This window comes from Myripristis murdjan, chromosome 23 (assembly GCF_902150065.1).
Source record: "Myripristis murdjan chromosome 23, fMyrMur1.1, whole genome shotgun sequence".
Lineage (NCBI taxonomy): Eukaryota > Metazoa > Chordata > Actinopteri > Holocentriformes > Holocentridae > Myripristis > Myripristis murdjan.
The window spans coordinates 19319071-19344266 of record NC_044002.1 but is presented as its reverse complement, the minus strand read 5'-3'; the positions used below and the strand labels follow the sequence as shown (position 1 = coordinate 19344266).

The 25196-nt window shown below is 40.2% G+C and overlaps 1 protein-coding gene across 1 annotated transcript; it reads right to left on the bottom strand.

Annotated features, from left to right (window-relative positions):
* Positions 1-10316: 10316 nt before the first annotated feature.
* On the bottom strand, positions 10317-23757 carry aebp2 (AE binding protein 2). Its single transcript, XM_030045335.1, has 8 exons — positions 22959-23757; positions 16122-16350; positions 15056-15163; positions 13641-13827; positions 13157-13281; positions 11356-11423; positions 11028-11141; positions 10317-10836 (listed from the first exon to the last, which is right to left on the bottom strand). Exons 1-8 carry the CDS (start codon positions 23486-23488, stop codon positions 10824-10826), a joined length of 1374 nt encoding a protein of 457 aa, XP_029901195.1. The 5' UTR covers positions 23489-23757; the 3' UTR covers positions 10317-10823.
* Between the last annotated feature and the right edge of the window lie 1439 nt (positions 23758-25196).

The window sequence follows — 25196 nt, the reverse complement described above, 5'->3', positions numbered from 1 at the left end:
TGTCTCTGCGCAGGCTGAGCCGACCACCGAAAATAGGCCCGTGGGCACGCGTCTGCAGTCATGTAGGCTACCGTTTCAGGACGCAGGTGGGCCACCGCTACAGACTAAACCAAATTGGTGCAGCTTGCTTCAGGGGCTATTTTCGTATCAAGGCACAGGCGCAGGCGGTTGCTGAGTAACGGCTCCAGACTGGTTCGTGGACTCGTGACTCGGACAGAGTCACTACTGTCACACCTCCAAATGTCTCTGCGCAGGCTGAGCCGACCACCGAAAATAGGCCCGTGGGCACGCGTCTGCAGTCATGTAGGCTACCGTTTCAGGACGCAGGTGGGCCACCGCTACAGACTAAACCAAATTGGTGCAGCTTGCTTCAGGGGCTATTTTCGTATCAAGGCACAGGCGCAGGCGGTTGCTGAGTCACGGCTCCAGACTGGTTCGTGGACTCGTGACTCGGACAGAGTCACTACTGTCACACCTCCAAATGTCTCTGCGCAGGCTGAGCCGACCACCGAAAATAGGCCCGTGGGCACGCGTCTGCAGTCATGTAGGCTACCGTTTCAGGACGCAGGTGGGCCACCGCTACAGACTAAACCAAATTGGTGCAGCTTGCTTCAGGGGCTATTTTCGTATCAAGGCACAGGCGCAGGCGGTTGCTGAGTCACGGCTCCAGACTGGTTCATGGACTCGTGACTCGGACAGAGTCACTACTGTCACACCTCCAAATGTCTCTGCGCAGGCTGAGCCGACCACCGAAAATAGGCCCGTGGGCACGCGTCTGCAGTCATGTAGGCTACCGTTTCAGGACACAGGTGGGCCACCGCTACAGACTAAACCAAATTGGTGCAGCTTGCTTCAGGGGCTATTTTCGTATCAAGGCACAGGCGCAGGCGGTTGCTGAGTAACGGCTCCAGACTGGTTCGTGGACTCGTGACTCGGACAGAGTCACTACTCGGCACCGACTTTTTGCTTTGCTGCAGGCTTTAGGTTAGCGATTCAGTTGTATAGCAATAGCTTGCTGAAGTTTGAGGGGTATTACATTAACTATAAACACCTAGAGATGTCATCCTGGAACTATATCCAGCATTGTTTTGGAGTTTTTTTTGTTTTTTTGTTTATTTGTACCCCCGTTATTTGTTGCCGAGGCAGCATCCCTTGTTGGGATCCATGTACAAAAATGTCCAGACTACAAAATTTCAAAAACAACAACAACAACAAAAACAACAAAATGATATATAATACAACATCAAAAAAAAAAAACTAAACAAGATCACATACCCCCCACACACATTTACACATTTATATACATACATGTACATCCACACACGCGCACACACACACACGCCTACACAAAAGCATTAGAAACAACAATACCAGTAATACAACATTAAAAATGAACTGTTAAAGTCATATCAGAGTTGATCCCGTTCACTCAAAGCAATCCGTTTTTAAGGCATTTTTTAAACCTTACTTTGTTAGAGATTTTTTTTAGTGAACCATGTCGTGAGCTCCAATGAGTGGAAGCTCTGTACAAAACAGTTTTCTGGATTGCACTGGTTTTGGGTGTTGGAACTACAATATGATGTTGTGTTGCTTGTCTTGGACTGTGAGTGTGTCTGTCATTGATATACAAAATCCTGGCATGAAATTCTTTAGATGTAGCTTGAAACAAAATATTCCCAAAAAACACAAGAAGATTGCACATTAATCTATCCTCCACTTTAAGCCAGACAAGAGCATCATGCATGCTATCAACACTAGACCTGGGTGAACAATGATGAGCTAAACGGGCTGCTTTGTTCTGTGCAAGATGCAGCGCATGAAGATCTTTTCTAGTTGCACTAGACCCTACAACAGAACAATAATCCAGGTGAGACAAAACTAATGATTTTATTACAATATTGATTGAGTGATCAGTCATGAAATACCTACATCTCCTGATAGCTGACATTGCACTACCCATTTTAGTGACAATTTTAACAATATGACAAGACCAGGGTGACACCAAGCAGTTTTACAATTTTGATTTGCTCAAGGGTTATACCTTTCATTGTGAGAGAAAGGGACAGTTCTTTTTTCAATGCAAAGTTAGATCTAAAGATGGTACATTTAGTTTTAATTATATTAAGTACTAGTTTGTTATTTTCCACCCAGTTTGATATGCATTCAAGATCTCTCTGTAAGGATTCATTAAGCTCATTCAGACTATTGGAGGATCTATATAATGTGCAATCATCAGCAAACATCATCATGGTTGATTCTTTTAACACCAAAGGCAAGTCATTAGTAAAAATAGAGAAAAGAAGTGGCCCAAGGCAAGTTCCTTGAGGCACCCCCCACTCCGACCTTCTTTTAACAGAGGGACAACCATTAAAATACACACTGTGAACTGTCATTTAAGTAGCTCCTTAGCCAATCAACAGCATTTACACTAAAACCATAAACGTAAAGTTTTTTCAATAATAAATCATGATCGATAACATCAAATGCTGCACTGAAGTCAAGTAAAACAGCACTGACAAGATTTTTGTTATCAATTTGACACAACCAGTCGTCCGTTATTTGTGTTAGAGCCATGCAGGTGGAGTGATTCATTTTGTAGGCGTGTTGAAACTCAGAATCAAGGTCATTAACGGAAAATGGAAAAATAATTCATGATTTAATCACAAGAATACGAATTGGTCTACTGTTCTCCTTGCTAAAGGGAGTCCTGTTATTCTTTGGTATGGGAATCATTTTAGCAACTTTCCAAGCATGAGGAAATATGTTCTGTTTAAGGGTCAAGTTAAAAATATGACATACGGGTTCAGCAATATAGTATTAATATAATATTAATTTAATTAATTTTCCATCAAGATTATCCATCTCAAACTGTATGTCATCTTTTACTGAAGCCAACATTTTTCTCACATGCTCAACTACTACTGAAGCTAAACTTACAGGTTTTGTTTATCATTATACATTTTTTTGATTAAGTCATCTGATATTGTGCAATTTGAAGTGTTCATTTTTTGTCTTAAATATTCAACTTTATTAACAAAGTAGTTATTAAGATGATCAGCAATTTTATGAGGTTTTGTGATAAATATGCCCTCTGACTCAATAAAGGAAGGATTGTTTGCTTTGGATCTGCCAAGCAAATTATTAAAGGTATATTAAGGTAATTATTAAATCCATAGTTTCTTACTGTTATGCTTTGAATTATTAATTTTGTTTTGATAATTCTTTTTTTTTTTTGTCTATTCATTTTTGTGACCTTGTTTCTGAGTGAACGATATTTTTTTTTTTCTTTATCCAGCTATGGGACTGGCGTACTTCTGACTGGTGAATTTTTTCATTGGTGCATGTTTATCTGCTTCTATAGCTGGGTTCATGAGATCATTTCTGGTCTTCACAGGAATATGGCTTTGCACGTATACAGCAACACCTCCCCCAAACCTATTTCTGTCTTTTCTAAAAGTGCAGTAACCTGGTATTTCTATCTCCCCATTACCAGTTAAGTCATCCAAGTGTGTTACGGATATTGTCATTATATTTGTTATCACTTTCCAAAATTGACAGAAGTGCCTGGATCTTAAGTTTAAGACTGCAAAGGTGATGGGGAGCAAAGAAAAATAGAGAGTGAAAAGAAGGAAGAAAAGGAAACTGGCTACTCATTGATCGTTGGATAGCAGGACGGGACACTGGCATTGCCTCTGAAGATCGGTAGATGAACATCCTGTGAAGGGAGAACTGTTTCAGATCAAATTGCCAACATTCCCCCTCTCTTTCAACATCCTTAAGCTACCTTGACCTGTGACCTTTCTGATGTTTTGAGAGAGAGAGAGAGAGAGAGAGAGAGAGAGAGAGAGAGAGAGAGGGCCAGAACTGATTTTGCATTCAAAAAAATTCTTCTAACTTATATTGTGCTGCATTTTAGCTTCTTAGGTCTTGGCTTTTACCAGGTATTCCTTTCATTTTTACAAGTTATTGTAATAAGAAGTAATTAACCATCAAAGACACTGAGACATTGTGACAACCATCCCCATCATAGGGTTGGTTGTCACAAGGTATGGGGTTGGTTGTCCATATAGCTATCAATGGGGTTTCATTGAAAAAAATATTTGTGATTTAAAAATCACATGTAATGTTTTAGTTTTTTAAGATAGAATCACCAAATACATTAAAAAAAAAAAAATCCTGCCTGTATAATAGTGCTCATCAATAGCCCTTGTATTTAAAACACAAACTGGAACCAGGTGACTGTTTGTTTGAATGATCCTCTGAAATGAGAAGTAAAATGAAACAAATTACAGAGATGAAAAAACTAACCTTTACTGAATCTATTGTGTGTATGAGTGTGTAAAATCAGAATCACATGAGACGTTATGAATTATAACGTTTGCCATGCCGACTGTCCTGCTGGACTCATTTAAACCCATGGAAACGACCACAAGTTAAAGAAAACAATCAAGAAGAAAAAATATCACAAGAAGTAATTGCCTTGACTGAGCCTACAAAGTAACTTAATGTCCTCATGAGTACATGAGGACATCTTGACAAACATTTTAACCCTTGAAATGTGGAAATGTGTTAGAAAGCTGCCAACACTTTTGGTGCTAGCGGGTCAAATTCGACCCATGATTTAACTCACCTAATCACTAACTTATTTTGCATTCATATTCATGTCAACAGTGTTTTCAATTTCCTATTTGTTAGCCCTATGGACCTTTCATCCTACAATAACACTCGTTTTCAATTATAAAAATGTTTAAATTCACTCCGTTATATTTCATACAATGAAGACAATGGATAATTATGTTATCTGACTATTATAGACTAATATTAGAACACAGCTTATTAATTAATCGATTAATTTATTTATTGCATTTAATATTATTAACCATAGTGACATCTGTGGTGTTATGGGTCAAAACTGACTGGTATAGATTTACGTCAGGAAGAAGATAAAAAGTCCTTTTTTTTCCTAAACCCAAACTTTATTTTGCTCAAAATAGCAAATGCAAATTGACAATGAAGAAGAAAATGAACAAGGGCAAGTTTCTCTCTCTCTCAAATTCAATATTGACAATATAATGTGTCTCTCTGTGCACGTTCAAAATATTACTTTCAAACTGATCACTGGCAACATTGGCAAGATATGCAGATGGCATCTGTACCTCACTGACCTGCCCAGCCACATTTTGTGACACAGTGACACAAACACATCACATCAAAAAAGGTGAAATGTGCACATCAACACCTAACAGTACCCATTGCAAATGGTGCAACATCATCAAAATCGATGCACAGCCATGAGTAAAGCAATTGTGTGTGTTTGCATGTGTTTGTGTGCTAGAGAGGAAGACAGAAAGAGGTTGTGTGTGTGTGTGTGTGTGTGTGTGTGCGTGTGGGATTGGGCCGCTCTTCTCTGCCGGGTTATTTGACCCGTAACACCACAGATGTAACTTTTTGTTTTGGATCAAATGATCAAAACTTTTCACAATTTATTTTGGTGCGTTAAAATAGCTGTTTCTGAGGATATCATGAAGCCTTGTTTCAATAAGAAAATGTAAAAGGTACTTTTAACAAATCTAAAGTTGAAAACGGGTCAAAAATGACCTTAACACAATAGGCTTAAGCTTGCTAGTTAAAAACTGACTCAAATCAAAGCAATTACCTTTGATTTTTTTTTTTTTTTAAAGTGTTCGATTTTTAAATGACTAATAACCTACATGCTTTTAATACCAAGCGCAACACCAACATGGAAAATTACTCTGACCCAGAAAAATTACAAAACATCTCCTGACATGAATGTTTTCTGTGTGCTCCACACAATGACCCGTGCAAAATGAACAGGTCAGGCCAACTCTCTCATTTCAACATCATGTCACAGCGCCCTCTAGTGTGGCTGTGATAAGCAGTGTGACAACCAACCAACCCCGGTGTCCCCTATTTTCCCGATCAGACGCCAAAGTTCAGCGGCACATGTCTGATGTCAGATTCACCTGTGCACAGCCGTGAACTTGTACACCAGGTAAGCAAGAAGTTAGCAAGTCGGCATCATCTTACCAGGTCGGCAGTGGTTCCTCCGCGCTGGTCTGGATCACAGTGTCACACACAACCGAGTCCTTGCGTTGGCTGCATCAATCACCGAAAATAGTCCCGTCTGCAGCACCGCAGGCCAACCGCTTTCTCTCGAGTTTAGAGAAACGCTGATCTCCTGAGACCACAACCACCACCGCTGCACACTCAGAACCACAACTAATTGCCATGCCAACCAACATCCAACAGAGGATGACGTTTTTCGGGTAGTGTGACATCATAAGGCCAAACCGAACGGTGCGAGGTTCGGTCAGCGGCCTTTGTGACAGGCGCCGTGGGCCCGCACGGCTCTGCCTCCACCATCAGCGCTCTGTGTCCAGCGGCCAGGCCCAGTGTGTCAGATGAATTATTAATTGGATTAATAGTAATAATAATCCCTCTTCCTGATGGACGTCAGATTTACTTGAATTTAAATGCTTGTTTGATTTCTGTCTTTGATTTCTAACAAAAAAAAAAAAAAAAATGGGGAAACGGAAACTGAAATGACTATGAAATTAATAATGACTAATGATAATTGATAATGATAACTGAAAAAAGAAAGTGATAAAATTAACAAAAACTAGCAGAAAAAATGCATAAAACTATATTAGGAATTATTCTAATTATATATTCAAATTAGCCTATATTACAAGAAAAAAACTGACTGGTATAGATTTACGTCAGAAAGAAGATAAAAAGTCCTTTTTTTCCTAAACCCAAACTTTATTTTGCTCAAAATAGCAAATGCAAATTGACAATGAAGAAGAAAATGAACAAGGGCAAGTTTCTCTCTCTCTCAAATCCAATATTGACAATATAATGTGTCTCTCTGCACGTTCAAAATATTACTTTCAAACTGATCACTGGCAACATTGGCAAGATATGCAGATGGAATCTGTACCTCACTGACCTGCCCAGCCACATTTTGTGACACAGTGACACAAACACATCACATCAAAAAAGGTGAAATGTGCACATCAACACCTAACAGTAGTAACCCATTGCAAATGGTGCAACATCATCAAAATCGATGCACAGCCATGAGTAAAGCAATTGTGTGCATGTGTTTGTGTGCTAGAGAGGAAGACAGAAAGAGGTTGTGTGTGTGCGTGTGGGATTGGGCCGCTCTTCTCTGCCGGGTTATTTGACCCGTAACACCACAGATGTAACTTTGTTTTGGATCAAATGATCAAAACTTTTCACAATTTATTTTGGTGCGTTAAAATAGCTGTTTCTGAGGATATCATGAAGCCTTGTTTCAATAAGAAAATGTAAAAGGTACTTTTAACAAATCTAAAGTTGAAAACGGGTCAAAAATGACCTTAACACAATAGGCTTAAGCTTGCTAGTTAAAAACTGACTCAAATCAAAGCAATTACCTTTGATTTTTTTTTTTTTTAAAGTGTTCGATTTTTAAATGACTAATAACCTACATGCTTTTAATACCAAGCGCAACACCAACATGGAAAATTACTCTGACCCAGAAAAATTACAAAACATCTCCTGACGTGAATGTTTTCTGTTTGCTACACAAAATGACCCGTGCAAAATGAACAGGAGGTCAGGCCAACTCTTTCATTTCAACATCATGTCACAGCGCCCTCTAGTGTGGCTGTGATAAGCAGTGTGACAACCAACCAACCCCGGTGTCCCCTATTTCCCGATCAGACGCCAAAGTTCAGCGGCACATGTCTGATGTCAGATTCACCTGTGCACAGCCGTGAACTTGTACACCAGGTAAGCAAGAAGTTAGCAAGTCGGCATCATCTTACCAGGTCGGCAGTGGTTCCTCCGCGCTGGTCTGGATCACAGTGTCACACACAACCGAGTCCTTGCGTTGGCTGCATCAATCACCGAAAATAGTCCCGTCTGCAGCACCGCAGGCCAACCGCTTTCTCTCAAGTTTAGAGAAACGCTGATCTCCTGAGACCACAACCACCACCGCTGCACACTCAGAACCACAACTAATTGCCATGCCAACCAACATCTAACAGAGGATGACGTTTTTCGGGTAGTGTGACATCATAAGGCCAAACCGAACGGTGCGAGGTTCGGTCAGCGGCCTTTGTGACAGGCGCCGTGGGCCCGCACGGCTCTGCCTCCACCATCAGCGCTCTGTGTCCAGCGGCCAGGCCCAGTGTGTCAGATGAATTATTAATTGGATTAATAGTAATAATAATCCCTCTTCCTGATGGCCGTCAGATTTACTTGAATTTAAATGCTTGTTTGATTTCTGTCTTTGATTTCTAAAAAAAAAAAAAAATGGGGAAACGGAAACTGAAATGACTATGAAATTAATAATGACTAATGATAATTGATAATGATAACTGAAAAAAGAAAGTGATAAAATTAACAAAAACTAGCGGAAAAAATGCATAAAACTATATTAGGAATTATTCTAATTATATATTCAAATTATATTACAAGAAAAAAAAAAACATTTCCATGTGTTTTTCTTTTTTTTTTCCCAGGACTTTTTTAACCCTCCTGTTTGTTATCTTAGGGGTCAATTTTACCCAATTCAGGGTTTAACATGTCACGATACATGATTAAAATTGTTTTTTTTTTTTGTTTTTTTTTTTGACCTCATAATTCTTGACTTTTCCTAATTAACATATATTTTCAATGTCCTGGACACATTTTGTAGCTGTAGGTGTTAATTGGCTTTACACACATTTGCTTTAGATTGTTTTGGATGAGACCGAGGAACATGTCATTTATAATCATCAAAAAAAAACCTGACTTGTCTCAAATTTTCTTTAGGGCCCTCACCTAACATCAGCACACCTGTAGTAGCACCACAACCACTGATAGTTAATGTGACATTTGGGGGAGAAAAACCTGATTCCCACAAAAACTAAGGTTATGTTTTATGCAAGGGACTACTTAGATAGTCAACAAGACACAAACTTGGGTAACAATTTTTATTATAATGCTTTTCAGGAGGTTTAAGATACTGGAGTTGGTAAATCTGAAGCTAACAGGAGGGTTAAGGGAGTGTTCTTAATTTCAGCTCATTACCCTTTACCCCTTGAATTTTTGGATTTTCACAAGAAAACTGAGCTGTGACTTTTAAGTTTGCAAGTCAGAAACTTAAGTTATCCTGCATTCAAGCGCCTGTCAGACATAAAAACAAAATGACACCTATGAAGTAAACTGTTTTATGACCAGGGGTTGTGAGGGGCTAGGCCCGGGCCTAGTGACACCACTGCACAAAACCAGTGTTGTTTGCCCACAAAATCTTCAATACACAAAATGTAGGGATGTGCATGTTGGGAGAGATTTCTGATGCAGCTCTTTTGGCAGCAAAATGTGTTTCTGCTTGCCATAGCTGAGGGGGGAAACCAGTGATAGCACTCCTTTCATGTCATTGTTCCCTTGTTTCATTAGATTTTGTTATGAATATTTTTTAAGCTCATATGCCTTCTTGCACAGGCTGTTTATCAGACTTTTAGTAATGATTTGTTTACCCATCATCACATAAATAGTTCAGACAGTGATTTTGCAGCATGGCTTTGGCAATAATGTGACCTCAATATTCATCCCAGTAAAGCTTATTTGAATTCTCAGAATTTTGACTTTGAATCTCAGTTTGTTTGTTTGTTTTTTTTTTTAATTTTCATGTGACCCTAATCCTGTTCCATATATTTTGGAAGGTATTAACTGGACATTCATCATTTCTGAGGTATACGTGGAGCTGAGCAACCTGCTTGGTCAAAGACACAAGCCAACCCTGCTGATAATTCCCATAAATCGCAGCTAATCATGGATCGCTGGCTGGTAGGCCATCTGTTGGGTTAAGGCTGGAAGCTAATGGTTATGCTTTCTGTTTTTATTTGTGTTTACATACAATACTACTGTGTACCAAACTTAGACTGTGTACAAGGTGTGCTGGTAACCATTGTGCAAAGGAAATAACACCTTTCAGGACACTGTTAACCACCATTATGGATACTTCAATGCTGCAGCCACGACTTGGCTTCAATCTGTACTTGTAGCCACATCACAGTCAACCTCTAAAACAAAGCCTTGTTTAGTGCCGCAGCTGTGATAAACCCTCTGGCTTTTAGGTCAGTCACAAAGCTATGCAATGTTAAATGTTTGTTTTAAAGCATCTGGTCATCACCAAAACATTCAAATGCTCTCAACATTTTCCTTGTCTGGAGTGCATAAAACAACACTTGCATAAAACAACACAACACAGACATGGTTCAGTCTTCGGCTGTTATCTGACTCTGAAAGATTTTAACACCAAGTGGAAGCCGGGAAAAAAAAACTTTAATGACATCAAACCAGAGCACTGTCAACTATATGCACATGGACCAATATTATCAGTCTTTAAAACATCTATTTAAAAAATGTTTGGCAGAAAAAGAACATCTATCTACAGTACAGTAAAATTTCAAAGTATAAAAATATATTACAAATCTTCAGAAGTATTTACAGACAGGTTTTCTCTAGAAATGTGTCTAACTCTACAATTTTGTCAGTTTAGCTTGCCTCAGTTAGCTTTCAGTCTAGCTGTGTTACCTAAAACATAAAAGCAACATCTCCCTCCCCCTAAAACTTCTCAATATGCTCAGCACCTAATGTAGATTCTTCAGAGAGCCTTGGAAACAAGATTCACTAAACTCACAGCATTGTTCTGGAGGTGATGGGGGAGCAAAAGAACATAGAGACTGAAAAGAAGGAAGAAGGAGAGACTGGCTCCTCATTGGTCGTTGGATAGCAGGATGTGACACTGGCATCGCCTCTGAAGATCGTTAGAAGAACATCCTGTGGAGGGAGAATTGTTTTAGATAAAATTGCCAACATTCCTCTTTTCCTTCAACACCCTGAAACTGCCTCGACCTGTGACCTTTCTGTTATGAGATGGTCACTCTCTGCCCTAAGCCACCCTGCCACCTTTACACACACACACACACACACACACACACACACACACACACACACACACACACACACACCTGTAGATGTTGGGGTCGAGGAGCACAGCTGTATCTGTGGGCAGCTTGGACAGATGCACCACTTTGGTTTTCTGCTGCAACCTGTCGCTCTCATTCACCCAAACATCTGGCAGTCTGAGACAGAGAGACAAGATGACATGAGGAGAGGAGAACATGAAGTCACGTGGAGCCATAGATGTTGCCACAAATACTTTTTCTGCATGTTGACAAACCATTGATTTTTTTTAATGATTAATTGTAAAGCCCCAATCTGTGAAACAAAAAATAAGAACACTGGAGGAAAAGGATGGGGGTGGTGAGGGGACTGAAAGAAGAATGCAGGACTCACATGTCTTCAGGTGTCCAGTGCAACAGGACCTTGACTTTTCCAGAGTCTTCTTTCCTCCTCGCTATTACCTGAAAAGACAGAGATCCAGATAAGAATATAACCAAGTGCAGGGACCATTAGCCTGCATTGCTGTTATAGATGGGATCCAGGCCGGTGTCATTAAAAAGATGCATAATGACCAAAGGGTTTGGCTGTATTGTGGAGGCTGGTATAGTGGGCGGGTAGTTAGTATGTTCACATTTTATTTAAGCAAATATTAAATCAGAGAATGTCAGGCTGCTGTGTGTATTAGTGCCAGAATCGGTATTCAACCCTTAAAGTAATCTGAAATTCTCCTGGATCCCATCAGGATGTTACTGAATGGACAGAGGAGACAATAAAAACACTGTACAGAGCACAGCCCTGTTCTTTAGCATACACACTCTGACATTTCTGGTTCCAAAAACCTTCAGCGGCTTTCTTCCATCATTGTCTACAAAGTCTGGAGGGTCTTTAGATGTTGTGAGGAGGTTAAAAATGAGAAGTCAATATGATACATGTAAGAAATGGCTCTCACCAAAACCTCAGTGTGTGTGTGTGTGCTCTTGGTCAGGTGGCACAGTCTGGTTATTTGTTCTAACAATGTTTAGATTAAAATCTCAGAAAATGAACAGCTACAAGGAAAAAATTGGGCCTTAGAAATCTAGTTTCCAGTTTAAGAATAAAGTTAACATTTGAATTAGCTGAAGAAATAACAGTCAAAAATCTAAATTTATTGAAAGAAGTGCTACTTGGTGGATCATATGTTTTCTGAATTCAACAGTGCACTCCAGCATTTCGGGAAATTTGCAAATTTGAATAATATCATCATATGCATCATCAAACTGCCAGAAGTGTAAATGGAGTTTCACATCACATTCTCACCCACACAAAAAGGAAACACATTCTAGGCTTGTCCCACACAGAATACTGCACCAATTTCAAAACTGAGAGATGGATATAAGATAAGAGTGTTACTGGTTAATACGTGGCTCAAAGGCAGATGCCTCCCTCTGCTGGTGTCAAAGTGCATGTCAGTGTAATCCCTGAACCATTTATGTTCCTGCCAACCCTCAATAGTTCTATACAAGATTCTCTTGGCTCAAATGTACTAGGATGAAACTGATTTGAGATGCAACTAACATCTATTTTCATTATCGATTAACCTGTCGATTATTTTCTTGACTGACTGATTAGTTGTTTGGTCCATAAATGATTCCCAGCTTCCCACAGCCAACAGTAATGTCCCCAAATGCCTTGTTTAGTCCCAACCAACAGTCCACAACCCAAAGATATTTAGTCTGCAGTCATAGAGGACTAAAAAAAAAAAAAAAAAAAAAAAAAAAAAACAATATTCCCATTTGAGAAGCTAAAATCAGACAGTTTGTTTCCTCTTAATGTCTCAAAACCATTACTTGATTATCAAAATAGTTAGCGTTTAATTTAATAGTTGGCAACTAATCGATTATTTGACTAACAGTTGCAACTCTAAGCATGTACAGTATGTAACTGTATTAGAATCTAGCCACAGAGCAAGATGTAAAACACAGAATTTAAAAAGCCAAGGCATACAACACACCATACCAAACCAAACCGTTGTTCTCATTTCACATGATCTAACTTCCATTAGAGAGTAACTCCTTTGATACCTTAAAGTGAGATCAAGAAGCTGACTCCAATGTACATGCATGATGATAAGAGTCACGAGAATGTGTGTATTTGGCCATATGTGATCTGATGTTTGTGTGTGTGTTTGTGTGTGTGTGTGTGTGTGTAAGCCCACCGTGCTGTGGAACACGACACTGTGTCCGTTACCCAGACTCTCTATGTGTGTTGCCAGGTTGAGGCAGATGGCTCGATGGCGGATGGCGTCCATGGTCTGAGCGTCAAAGAAGTCATGGGGCCGGGCTGAAAATGTTTAATAAATAATGAAATCTTTTAAATAAATAAATAAACGTTAGCACTATAATTATAAAGGTCACATCAGATAGGGGATGCCAATTGCACTGATTTTTACTAATGTGGGAGAGAAGCTGTTGAGAAATACAGTTAGAAATATTGTTTTAACCGATACTTAAGTGTGTCTGTGTGTGTGCGCATCACCACAGGTGAATGTGTGTGTTGATTTTTAAGGATATTCAACTGCAAGGACAGTATGTGTACATGTACAAAAATGAACAAAATGTGCCAAGGCATTTTCAGAGTGCATAAGGTTTCTGTGAATGTTAATGTGTGTGTGTGTGTGTGTGTGTGTGTGTTCTACTTACGGAGAGAGCGCCTGCGTTTGTTCTTGAGTTTCCTCCTCTTGTTCAGGCCGGCCTTTGAGGGAGACTCCTCTTTCACTTTGCCTTGACTGGCCATTTTGGACGAACTCTGTGAGCTGAAGTGAGTGGGCACATGGCGCGCCAACCCCCCCTGGGAGGCAAATGTTGCATTGCAGCCTCCCACCACACACTGTGGGACGACAGAGAGGACACAAATACACACAAATAAACCAAAATCATTAATCAACATACTGATCAAGGAGAGGCATTTTACAGTGTGGTGGGGAGAATAGCTGTGTGTGCGCCTGTAATAACAAATCATCCATCGCTGCTCTCATCTCTCTAATTTTCTGATCACAAAACATTTGACATGTTGCCTACAACATGGTTTGAATTTTCAGCCCACAGAGAGAAGTGCAACTATATTTTTCCCTTGAAAGAGATGCAGGATTCAGAGAGATCACTCTAAGGCCCTGTCCACAAGTACATGGCTATTCTTGAATGAAAATATGCAGCCAGGGAATGGGGAGTAATATTCCAAGAAGAAAACCAGAACTGGTTGTTGCTAACGAATGGCCGAAGAACTTCCTTTAGTCAAGGGCATCACTGTTGTCTTTGAGAGTGCTGTTTCACCCACACATTCAATTGTTTTCATGTGGACTGTGATTGTTTTTCTTTTTTTCTTTTTCTTTTTTTAAACAGCGCTTGTATGGACAAGATTTTTTTTTGAGAATGAAGGGGGCATTATCCTGTCTTCAAAAATACCCACGTACATGTGGACTAGGCCAAGAACAAAAAATAGAAAAAATAGAGCTTTCCCAAGCCAGTCCTCAAAGACCGCCTGTCCTGCAGGTTTTGGTTTCAGCTCTGCTCTTGCACACCTGACCCAATTAAGGCCCACGCATCTTCCTGCACACCCTGTTCAGGTAGATCGGCTTCAACCAATCAGCATGAAGCCCTTAAACGGATCAGGTGTGAAAGAGCAGAGCTGAAACAAAAACCTGCAGGAGAGATGGTCTTTGAGGACTGTGTTGGGGAACACTGCTGTAAGAGCATAGGTGATGGAGATGAATGAGCTAGAAGTCGGTGGAGTTGAGGAGGCAGCCCTGCACAAGAAATTCTGGTTATCGATATATCTAAAAATAATAGCATCTGTTAACAGGGAATTAAGTTTGTTGATGAAACTCCCAAAACAATGAATTTTCACCATTCTTTCAAAATGATTACACAAGTGTCAAATGAAATGCTTCATCACATAGAAGCAGTGTAAACCAAGACGAGTTAGACAAGAAAACTTTTTTCTTTTCAGTGTTTTTAAATCAATGTAATGTGCAAATGAAAGCAACCACACAAATCAATCACCCTGTGTGATTCTAACGGAGATGTAAGTGACTGTTCAGTGAAACAGCGGCTCTCACCTTGAATGGTTTGTCTCCACTGTGGGTCAGCATGTGTCTCTGGAGCCAGCTCTGACTGGTGGAGGGTGTGTTGTACACCTTACAGCCCTTCCACAGACACACAAACACCTGCATGGAAAACAAAAATATAGAAAATGACTCAAATTAGAATATTTGAAAAACATTAACATCACATTCCTTTCAAACTCTAGCAGAGCTGATTGGAAAGGAAATGATGAAAGGCTAAAAGTTAAATCTGTCTCTCATCGGTTTCATGTTTGCAATGTAACAATAATATTTGGGTGGACCACCCAGGTAAACCCACAGCACTTTCTTTTTAATTAAGTTCAGGTGCTGTGAAAGCTGGCATCTCTCACCGTCAAACCAGATTCAGTTCCAGTCTTCAGTCTGTAAATTTAGCCAAGCATGATGGACTCTGCCCTGTAATTTAACCTCTTTGCAGTTTATCCTCATTTTGTTTTGTAATGCAGGGTGTCGAGAGGTGTCTACAGCACAAAGTTGCTTTTTTGTTTGAGTTTTAGGACCTTTTAAAGAAAAATTTAAATGAAATTCAAGATGTTTTTTTAGACAAATCATATTTTGCTTATTGCTGGTAGGTGTAAAGATAATTATGATATATTTGGTCGAGTGCAGGGGGTACATTTTAAATAGAAATGTGATGGCTTATTGACAATGTTTTATTTTTGTTATAACAGTTTCCTTTAGATTAACATAATAACAGTAATCAAAGACACTATTTTTCCCCATAGAAGTTGTGATGACCTTATACATCCAAGGATCTTCTTTGATTTCTCTCTAGACATAAGTACGACAGGCAAGTATAATACTGAAGTATTGTGTTCAGAGGCAGACTGTGGATTCAGAAATTTTGACTCTGACGATGAACAAAAGAAAAAAAGGATAAATAAAGATTAAAATCATAAAATGTTGAAACTGAGACCTCATTACTTTTCAAATGCAATACTAATGGGTTTTTAAATGAATTTAATGAATTTAAGACATTTTGAGACTTTTTAACAACCTGCAGGCACCCTGTATACATAAATCCAGATAAAGAGACACGCACCCCTCCTCTCTGTCCATCCACATGCGTGGCCCGAATGTGTTCGGCCAGGTCGGGGCTGCTGGGGAACAACAGCTGGCAGTGGTCCCAGCAGCAGGTGTAGCCCAGAGACTTGCCCCCTGCTGCCGAGCCACCCCCCGCCACTGTCCCCCCGCCGTGACCGTTCATCATGGCTGGGGTGGAGCGACCGCTGGATGCCGTACTCTCCACCTCCATCAGGGTGCTGCCGATGCTGCAGTAGACACACACACACATCAAATAGAGAAAGAAAGGTAAATGGAGAGACAAAAATACAAATAAAGACAAAACAGCAGCATCAATGCAGAAATGTGTGATAAGTCTGAAACACCGCTGCTTGAAACTCTTGGTGTGTTTGGCCTGTTTTTTGGCGCTGTGGTGGGCCAATCACTGTCATTTTGAAGATGCTGGATATCAATGTGAAAACACAGCATTCCTCAAAATGTTAATCAAATTTGACCTGAGATATTAAGCTTATTGTCCTGTTGGCCTGGTGCTGCTGTTGTGGCGGACCAATCAGGTTTATATTCAAAATGTCAGACCCCACTGTCAGAATCCATGATTCCCCAAAGTCTCGTCCAAACCAGGCCAGCAGAGGCTCAGAAATGTCACGGGACAGATGGATGGAGCCCAATTCATAGTCCCTACTCCAACCTTTGATCATGGACAAAAATAAGTGAAAAAATGTGCAAGAAATCAACTTTGACGACATAATGTAGAACAGGTGCAGTTCAGACACAAATAACAGTTCATAATGGTAATCCTGTTATCTCAGAATGCACCTCTGACAGTCTTTTAGAGTCTTTTATAGCAGTGACGGTTAGATGAAAGTTGGTAGTTACATGAAGTCTGTTCCTTTGCCGATCCCAGTTTTGAATCCAGCGCAGGTTCCAGCACTTTGGATTTGTATGGGAAAAGCTTGGATAATGACTGCAATACTTTACTGATCCCTATTTAAATCTTTTTGCTTGGACCCATGCATCCACAGAGAGGGCAGAGGCTTGGACCCTGCTCTTCCAATTTAAGGACGATCTCCATTGTCACTTCATCACCCCTTCTCTCGAATTGTGATAAACCTCCAATTCTAAATATTTGGGCTGCACATTCTCAATGTGCACTGATGAATCCAGGTAAAAGCTATTGTGTCTTGCCGTTTGCCCTTATCAAATATGCTAATCACAAATGACAAGATGTAGATAAAGAGAAACAGACGAGTTAGAGAAGGATTTGAACATCTGCGGGTTGTTTGGTTGAAATGACTGTAAATATGATCATGGCAGTTGCAAATTTAGTTAAGTAAGCAGACAAGGAGAGCTGAGGCTGCTTGATTAATTCAAACAATACAGACAGCAGCAAATGAGACTGCTGAAACTTTCAATGGAGGACAAAAACTTTTTTAAATTCCATCTCACACTCTTTATACTTCTTCTTGCATATCGTCTAAACAACATGTTTATGTCTGGAGTCAGTGAAACAGGCCCATCACCCATCTAGTGAATTCTCTTCTTCAATGAATGCCTCCATAGAGATGTTTAAGAACTGTGTGAATCGGGAGCTTCTAGTCCGTTGCGACTCTTAGTTGGCCAAGACTGTACATGCTGGACAACCGAATAGCCGAGCAGCTTTCACAGCTAGCACCCCTGCTGGCACCCAGTCTGTGTGGGCAGAGCTAGACAACCATCTGGTCAGATCCGTCTCCATACTGGCTCTCTGTGGGGGCATGGGTAGAGGTCCTTATAAACACCCCTACAAGGACTGACGCCTTGGAAACACACACTTTCATACACATGCTGTACATCACACACTCTCTCTCTCTCCGCAAGCCCCCAGCTGCCACACAGCGCTCTGTGCCAGGGGTGGGAACAAAAGTTACATTTAAGTCCTGCAGCTGCCTTGACAGCAGGATTATCACAAGTGGAAAACCAGCCAAGGGGGCATTAAAAGCAAAGAGGCATGGGGAGGGGATTATAACTTTTTAAAATTATTTTGATTGTGGCTTATCTCCTCTACAAGCCACTTTCACAGTAAACAAACCAACGTTGAGAAATCCCATCTGAGTCTACAATAATGTCGGGCTGATAAAACAATAAAGAGTGGTAAGGGAATTTCGGAATCTATTCCTATGATGAGAAAACTTTGTTTCTTGACTTGTTTACAGGCGACTAGGGAACAAAATATAAGACAAGTAGCAATAAGCACCCCGTCTTCTACTCTCCCCCTCAATTTGGCATTCACACATTGTCATTGTGAATGTGAGTGGCATACTAAACACCCACTGATTATTTTTTAAGTCCCAAACATCATAAGCTCAGACGAATGTTTTATAGCAATCTAACTTCCATTTGTGCCAGCCTCTCTTGGTTAGATGCTTATGAAAGTTTTTGGATATAATGCTTCAGTAAAAGTTGATCTGATGTAGCAAAACTGACATATGAAGTAGGGCTAAACGATGCGGTAAACAAAATCATTTTGTGATTAATTTTACAAATGTGATTGCAATATGATTCGCTATTTTGATAGGGGGGATAACTTTTGCGTTATCATTTTCATTTTCACTGAAACAGCTACTAATATGACAATGGTGTGATTTTTGCAGTGGTCTGTACCAAACACATGTTTTCTTACACCTGGAAAACAATTTGGAGGCCACGGCATCTCTGCAGCACCATAATACTTTATTCCCAACTGTGTTTTGTCACATATTTTAATTTTATGAAAAAATATTGCAGTTATTGGTTATTGCACTTGACCATATTGCGATATTGATTATATTTTGATTAATTGTTCAGCACTACTGTGAAGCCCGGGGAAAGGCCTGCATGACATCTCAGTATCTTTAGGATTATAGTTGTTAGATAAACATTGCAGTACGATGTATGAATGTGTCTTGTAACACCATGCAGGCTGGCCACCTTGATTGCATGAAACAAGAAACAAAAAAAATATCAGGAAGTTATATACCAAGCTGTAGAAATGCCACCAATGTGGTTGTGGTTGTACCCAAATGTGAGAGCGGCTTTCAAAGGTGCCATAGTTTTCAGTGTCATGTTATTGCCCTGCATTTTCAACTCCTTTCTATAATCATCTAAAAGAACAGGAGTTGGTCTCTAGTAATAAGAGACAGCAAAGCAACTTCTATCATGCTTCCAAAACAGAGGACTTTCATTATGAGAAAATTAAAAAATTACAAAGCAATTGTGCAGACAGCTCCCAGAGAGTGGGCTGCATATTAGTCATAGGGCAATTTTGTGTCATTGTATTTTTTATTGTTAAAAAAAAAAGTAAAGAAAAAAGGTTGTACTCAACTTGATAGACGGCAGCATTTAAACTAAGATATAGCCATGCCAAAAAACACAAAGGCGCAAACGCATAATTTCAAATTTGGTTCACGCGTGGGCTGTCAAGCTTGGGTTAATCTGTGGAATTTCAACAGAACGGAGGGGCAACAGGTTTCAAAGTGACTTTTTCAACATTTCCCTCGAGAATCGTACGTGCATTTCAATAATCACTCTACAGCAAATGCCCCCAATGTTTCAAAATTAGACAGATTCATTCATAAAGAGACTGGTGTTAACGTCTGCTTGTCTACAGACAAATGCAGGAAAACTATAATACAGTTAATGAATAATTAAGCCTGTATACATGGTGGAAATCACTTTTAGAACTTTCCATCCCAATTAAAAAAAAAATCATGTTGGTTATTGAGGTAATATAAGTGACCATTAAACTTCATGATCAACCACTGCAGCAAAATCCACTGACTGGAAAAGTTGATTAAAAAATTGCAAAAAAAAAAAAAGTTACTTTCTTGCCCTGGGTTAATCAAACAAAGTGGAAAAAAACAAACAGCGCATCCTGGTCTCCAGAAATCTCTCTGGTGCAAAATCTTCTCAGCGGCAGAAACCCTAAACTGTCCCTGATTGCTAATCAGAAAGTGATGTAGGTGTGAGGTACAAGTTTCACAACAGAAAGCATGTTGGTTCAACTCGACGTTGCCTACGTTCCTGGCTTGATGGATGTTTATGCACTGAGCTTGGTTAGGCCTGGAAAAGATTTCTCATTTGAACTCCAAAACCCAGTGTGTTGTATGTGTTCGAGTGATCAGCGTAGTTTCAGGTTCAGTTTCCAAACATGTCAGAATGAATTGAGGATTAAACAGATTTCATAATGAGCACGTTGAGTAGCAAAGCTGCACCAAATGAGCATGTTTCGAGGGTTTGCAAGAGATGCTGAAAAACCAAAGACAGACTCGTAGCAGAGACATTTACCGCCTCAATGTGAGGAATACCGAAATTCAACTCAAAATCAATTTGCTATATTATTAATTATGTTGCTCACCATGCGTTTCTTTGCAGGGGACAATCAACAAGCCACTGGAAATACATTTACAGCATTGAGAAACCATGAAAACTTGTCTGAAGCTTGCCAGGCTGAGCTTTTCGTGGTCATCGACTGTCAATAGCCAATCCAATTTATTTGATTTCAATCCAATTTGTGATTTCTTACAAGTAACAGTTCTGCAAAATGCACCAGCAGTTAAATACAGCCATTAAAAGATTCACATTTCTCTGCAACTTTTTACTTTTGTTTAAAGACTACTGGAATACATTTCTCTAAAAAGATATCTACTTCATCCATTGTTGGAGCCAATGGTAAACTCTCAAGAAACGTTTTAGGGTTTCTCTCCATTACCTAATTAACGCTTGCTAGCTAGCTATGTTAACTAGTCAAAACATGTAAGGTTATGAAAGACAGTGTGACCATGAAGACACTGAAGCTCTTGACAGACCTACAGTGAATGTCCACTGGGGCAGAAATTCAGAGGCCAAGTGACGGCCCCATTCATCTGAATGACAGGCACTGAAATATCACTGAGGATTTTGAGGGGGCCACTGTCAAATATTTGCAAGCTTAGCTGCAGAGAGGCTGGTATTTAAACTACAGCACAAGTGAACTTAATGCAACTTTTGAGGCCTCTGGAAATATCACTGACAAATGAAATGCCAAGGAGGCGTCTGACTTCTGCTCATAAACGATACAAACCGACTGCCACCTGTTTCAGCACATAAAAATGTATCATGAAGGACAAATTGATCCTCGCTGCCTAAGTTTTCACCGTCTGTGATTAATGTCTTTATGAGAAAATGGGACAAAATAAAACATGTTGTATGCATGTGTGCATTTTAAGAGAAGAATAAGGAAAATGTAGTTTATGTTACCACGTTTTTTGTGATGCTGGCCAATGTGAAATCAACCCGGCAGATTTATTTATACTACACCTATTCCCCATTCATAAAGCTAAAAAAAAAAAAGAAAAAGAAAAAAAAAAAGTGTCAATGAACCATCAACACTACTCATAACCTGAAAAGATCAACAATTCTCACACTAGGTCATTTCAATTCATGAGATGTAGTCCTTTTATACCTGTTGAGAATCACTGGCCTTGTGGTCGAGTCCTTGAGCAAGGCGTTTAATACTTACACCACCCCCAGCTCTGCTCTGTAGTTTAACCTGCAGACTGACCTCCAATGTGTGAGAGCAGGCAAGCAAAACAGAGAATTGGTAATTTCATACAAGCCTAGATGTAAGGAGTGGGGGGAAATTATTCTTTTTATAAATTTACTTTTTGATCCCTGAATCGATTTGGAGTAAATACACTATCGCTCCAAAGTTAGGCTAAATTGGCAAGGGAAAAAATGCCATGGTTGGTTTCAAAGGGGTACCTTGACCTCTGATCTAAGATGTCTGAGTGACATTGGCTTCTGCAGATCTCCCTTTTACAGACATGCCTAATTTTGTTCAAATGTGATGATGTTAGCCCCCACTGTAGCCATTTCATTGTAGCGCGACCTTTTTCGAAACTTGACATCAATGTATAAAATGACCTATTACGACCTATACCATAATCACAGCCTCATGAAACTTTACAACCACAAACTAGAGAGCTAGAGCACTCAAGAGGGTGTGTGGTTTACAGGTATATTAACAATAAGGTGGATTTCTAAGCAATTTCCAGAATAAGGGACGGCGCAAAAAACAAAGATGGAAGTAAATCCTAATAGTGAACCGCAATACATATCGAATCGGCACCCAAGTATCAAGATAGTATTGATTCAGGAGATAAGCATATCGTCCCAACACTATTTGACGTGTGTAAGCGCTGTATTTAGGACTTTTACTCATCTGAGGTAGGCACACAATGGTTTAACTGAAAATTAGGAAAATGAGAGAATAATGATGACTATTTGGACCTGATTTATCATCCCTCTCTCTCATGTGGGCAATAATGGACTAAGTCATCATCAACAATGGAAATAGGAGCTCAGATTGGGTTTTCTGAAATGGGGGAAAACTCAGGACTCGTGGTCTAATCCGGGTCAAAAACTTCTGGAGCCCTTTACATAAAAGGTCATTGTTCAATCTTCATTTGGCTACCAAATCCACACAATGTAAGCGATAACTTCCGGTCATCCTAATTGGCTGCTGGCCGTTGTAAAACACCCCATAACAGCACACATGTGACCGCATCACAGTTAATTTTAATATTAATGCGCTAACCGAAAATCACCACTCAGTCCACGCAGCGACTTAAATGTGTCGCCTGGCAACCACCTTGTGTGAGCTGCTGTTAAAGAACTATATTACCTGGCGGAGGAAGAGCAACATTTTTCTTAGTTATGTTTGACACATTACATGTTAAAAAAAAAAAAAAAAAAAACATGTTGAATTCCGCCTCGTTTGGAGCCTAACAACACATGTTGGGTTGCTCTAAAGGAAATCACTGTAAACTAGGGCTTCTGGTTGCTTTCTGCTTGAACCGACCTGTCCTCTGAATCCACACGGCTGAGCGGCTCTCCATCCGAGGAGGACATTTCCACACTGGCCCGTCTCTTGGTGCCGTGTTCCCCTTTCTCCGCGGTCTTTGTGCGGTCGGTAGGCGGTGAGGACACGCTCTCCTCCTCTCTTTGTTCTTGTTTCAGCACCCGGGAGCCCTCTGGTACACCCTCGGTGCTACTCGCCAAACTCCCCCGTACGGGACTTTTCCCCGCTTCGGAGAGTTTACCGCCCGTTTCCCCCTCGCCGTCGAGTCTATTTTCGGTCGGTGAAACTGTTTCTTTGCCGGCGTTGGGGACGGGAGACGAGTTGTCTTCCTCCTCCTCCTCCCCCGTCGTCACCGCACCGTGTCCGCCGTTCACGTCCATTCCTGCTCCGCTCTCGTTGTCGCCCGGTTCCTGTTTGGGGTCCGGCAGGGCCTGCTCCTCCTTGCCGGTTTCTCCCGTCTCACCGGCGCCGTTTTGATCCGCCGTCCTCTCGGAATCCTGTTCGGGTCCTTCGGTCGTGACTTCAGCCATTTTTGGGGCCGCACGGAGAGCTTTTTTGTGTTGTTCCACTCGAAAAGTTCCCCCTCAAGCTGTCCTCCTTCCTCCACTCACTCTCCGCTTCAAGCGTATCACAGCAGGGGGTTTGCACAGGGACCCGACGGGAGGAGAAAAGTGACGTAGGGGCTCCGCATTGTGGTCCAAGGTTGTCTATTTGAAAGATAGGTCACTCCTCAGATCAAAATGGCACAAGGTGGCACATCTTGCTGAAAACCCGCAGAGCAGCCGCCTCTCTGGCTGGGCACGGCTCCCTAGTTAGGCCGGCGGAAATGATCCACACGTCTTTAAAATAAAAGACAAAATGCACCTTGCAATTTATTTATGATTTTTATTGTATTTTATTAGCAAAGAAATGTATAAAATGCACGCACGCCCACGCACAGAGCTCAGGTCAAACGGATTAAATATTAGAAACTGTAGGATTTTTAGTCTTTTTGCTCAATATACCGTGCTTTTTTTTTTTTTTTTTTTTTACAAAGTTCAAAGTCAGTAATAAATGTTAGTATTTTTTTTTGTTCATGAAATTTATGACTAACACACACAAACACACACACTGAGTTATTACCATAGCAGAGGCAGAGTGAGGCCTTTACATGCATGTACTTGAATGTGAGATTCAGGGGTGGGAGCTGTTTTTTTTTTTTTTTTTTTTAAATGAAACATTAAAGCCTAACCACATAAAGATTGCTTACTTAAATTTGTATGCATTTTGCGCATATGAGTCACTTAAGGAGACTAACAATCGTGGTGGAGGCAGTTTTCCAATTATAAAAATGCAAATAATGCATCTCAAACTACAGATGCAGGACTCAGGAATAACATTTAAAAATGAATGATAAAACAAATTGTAATTTATATACACATCAAGTTTTGTATTTCATTAAAATGATTTAGCGTCCTACAATTACATTAGTTCAACTTGTATCTTAACGTGAGGCTCACTTCAGTCAGCCAGGCCAGGCAGCACGGCTTAGGGCTTTTATTTTGAAGACGAGAGATCCATTTCCTCCTAAACCCTGCTATAGAGCAGAATTAACCCTGATTTTTCAAGGATATCTCCAAAAAGTTGATGTCAAGGTCTGCAGTAGTGTGAATCAATGTAGAACAAAATCAATTACTGTAAGGCCTGAGAGTCTAAAAAGGCTTTCTTCTGATATGACCTGAAAGCCCTGAGATTGGTTTTGGCAATGATGCAGGATCTTCCTCCACTAAAAATGTTATTACAATAGCCACCAGTCTAGTAAAGACCACCTAAAAACAGAAACAAACAAACATAGAAATGGGAATTTCAGCTTTAGACCATTGCTTTCATTTTGTGTTTAATCTACTCCAAATGATGACAGACAAGAAGTTTTGCAAGTGTTTGAAAATATATTGCAAAGCAGACATGTACTGAGAAATATTTTTTTGCTGAGATATTTTCAGTTGGCCTCTTCACAGGTATAATAAAGTGCGATGTGGCAAGGAAATCAATAGCACATTGTTTCTCGTAGTCCTGGAGAAGTTGTAATACTTCCTGTGGCAGACAGTCTATTTGCAGTTAAACAGATCCAAATCTTATTGACCAAATTATACACAAACCAATGTTTTTGACCATCCACAGGCAGAATTTTGAAGCATCCGAAACAACTTTTTTAAATCGAATATTACTGTCGTAGACGATAACGCAGGTGGAAACATG

Bases quoted from the DNA above. Each gene is read 5' to 3' on its own strand.
- aebp2 (XM_030045335.1), bottom strand. From the start codon at position 23,488: ATGGCTGAAGTCACGACCGAAGGACCCGAACAGGATTCCGAGAGGACG. The intron at 13,828-15,055 runs GTGAGAGCCGCT...GTCGTCCCACAG, and splicing joins GTGGAGACAAACCATTCAAG to TGTGTGGTGGGAGGCTGCAA. The intron at 11,142-11,355 runs GTGAGTCCTGCA...TCTCTGTCTCAG, and splicing joins CACTGGACACCTGAAGACAT to ACTGCCAGATGTTTGGGTGA.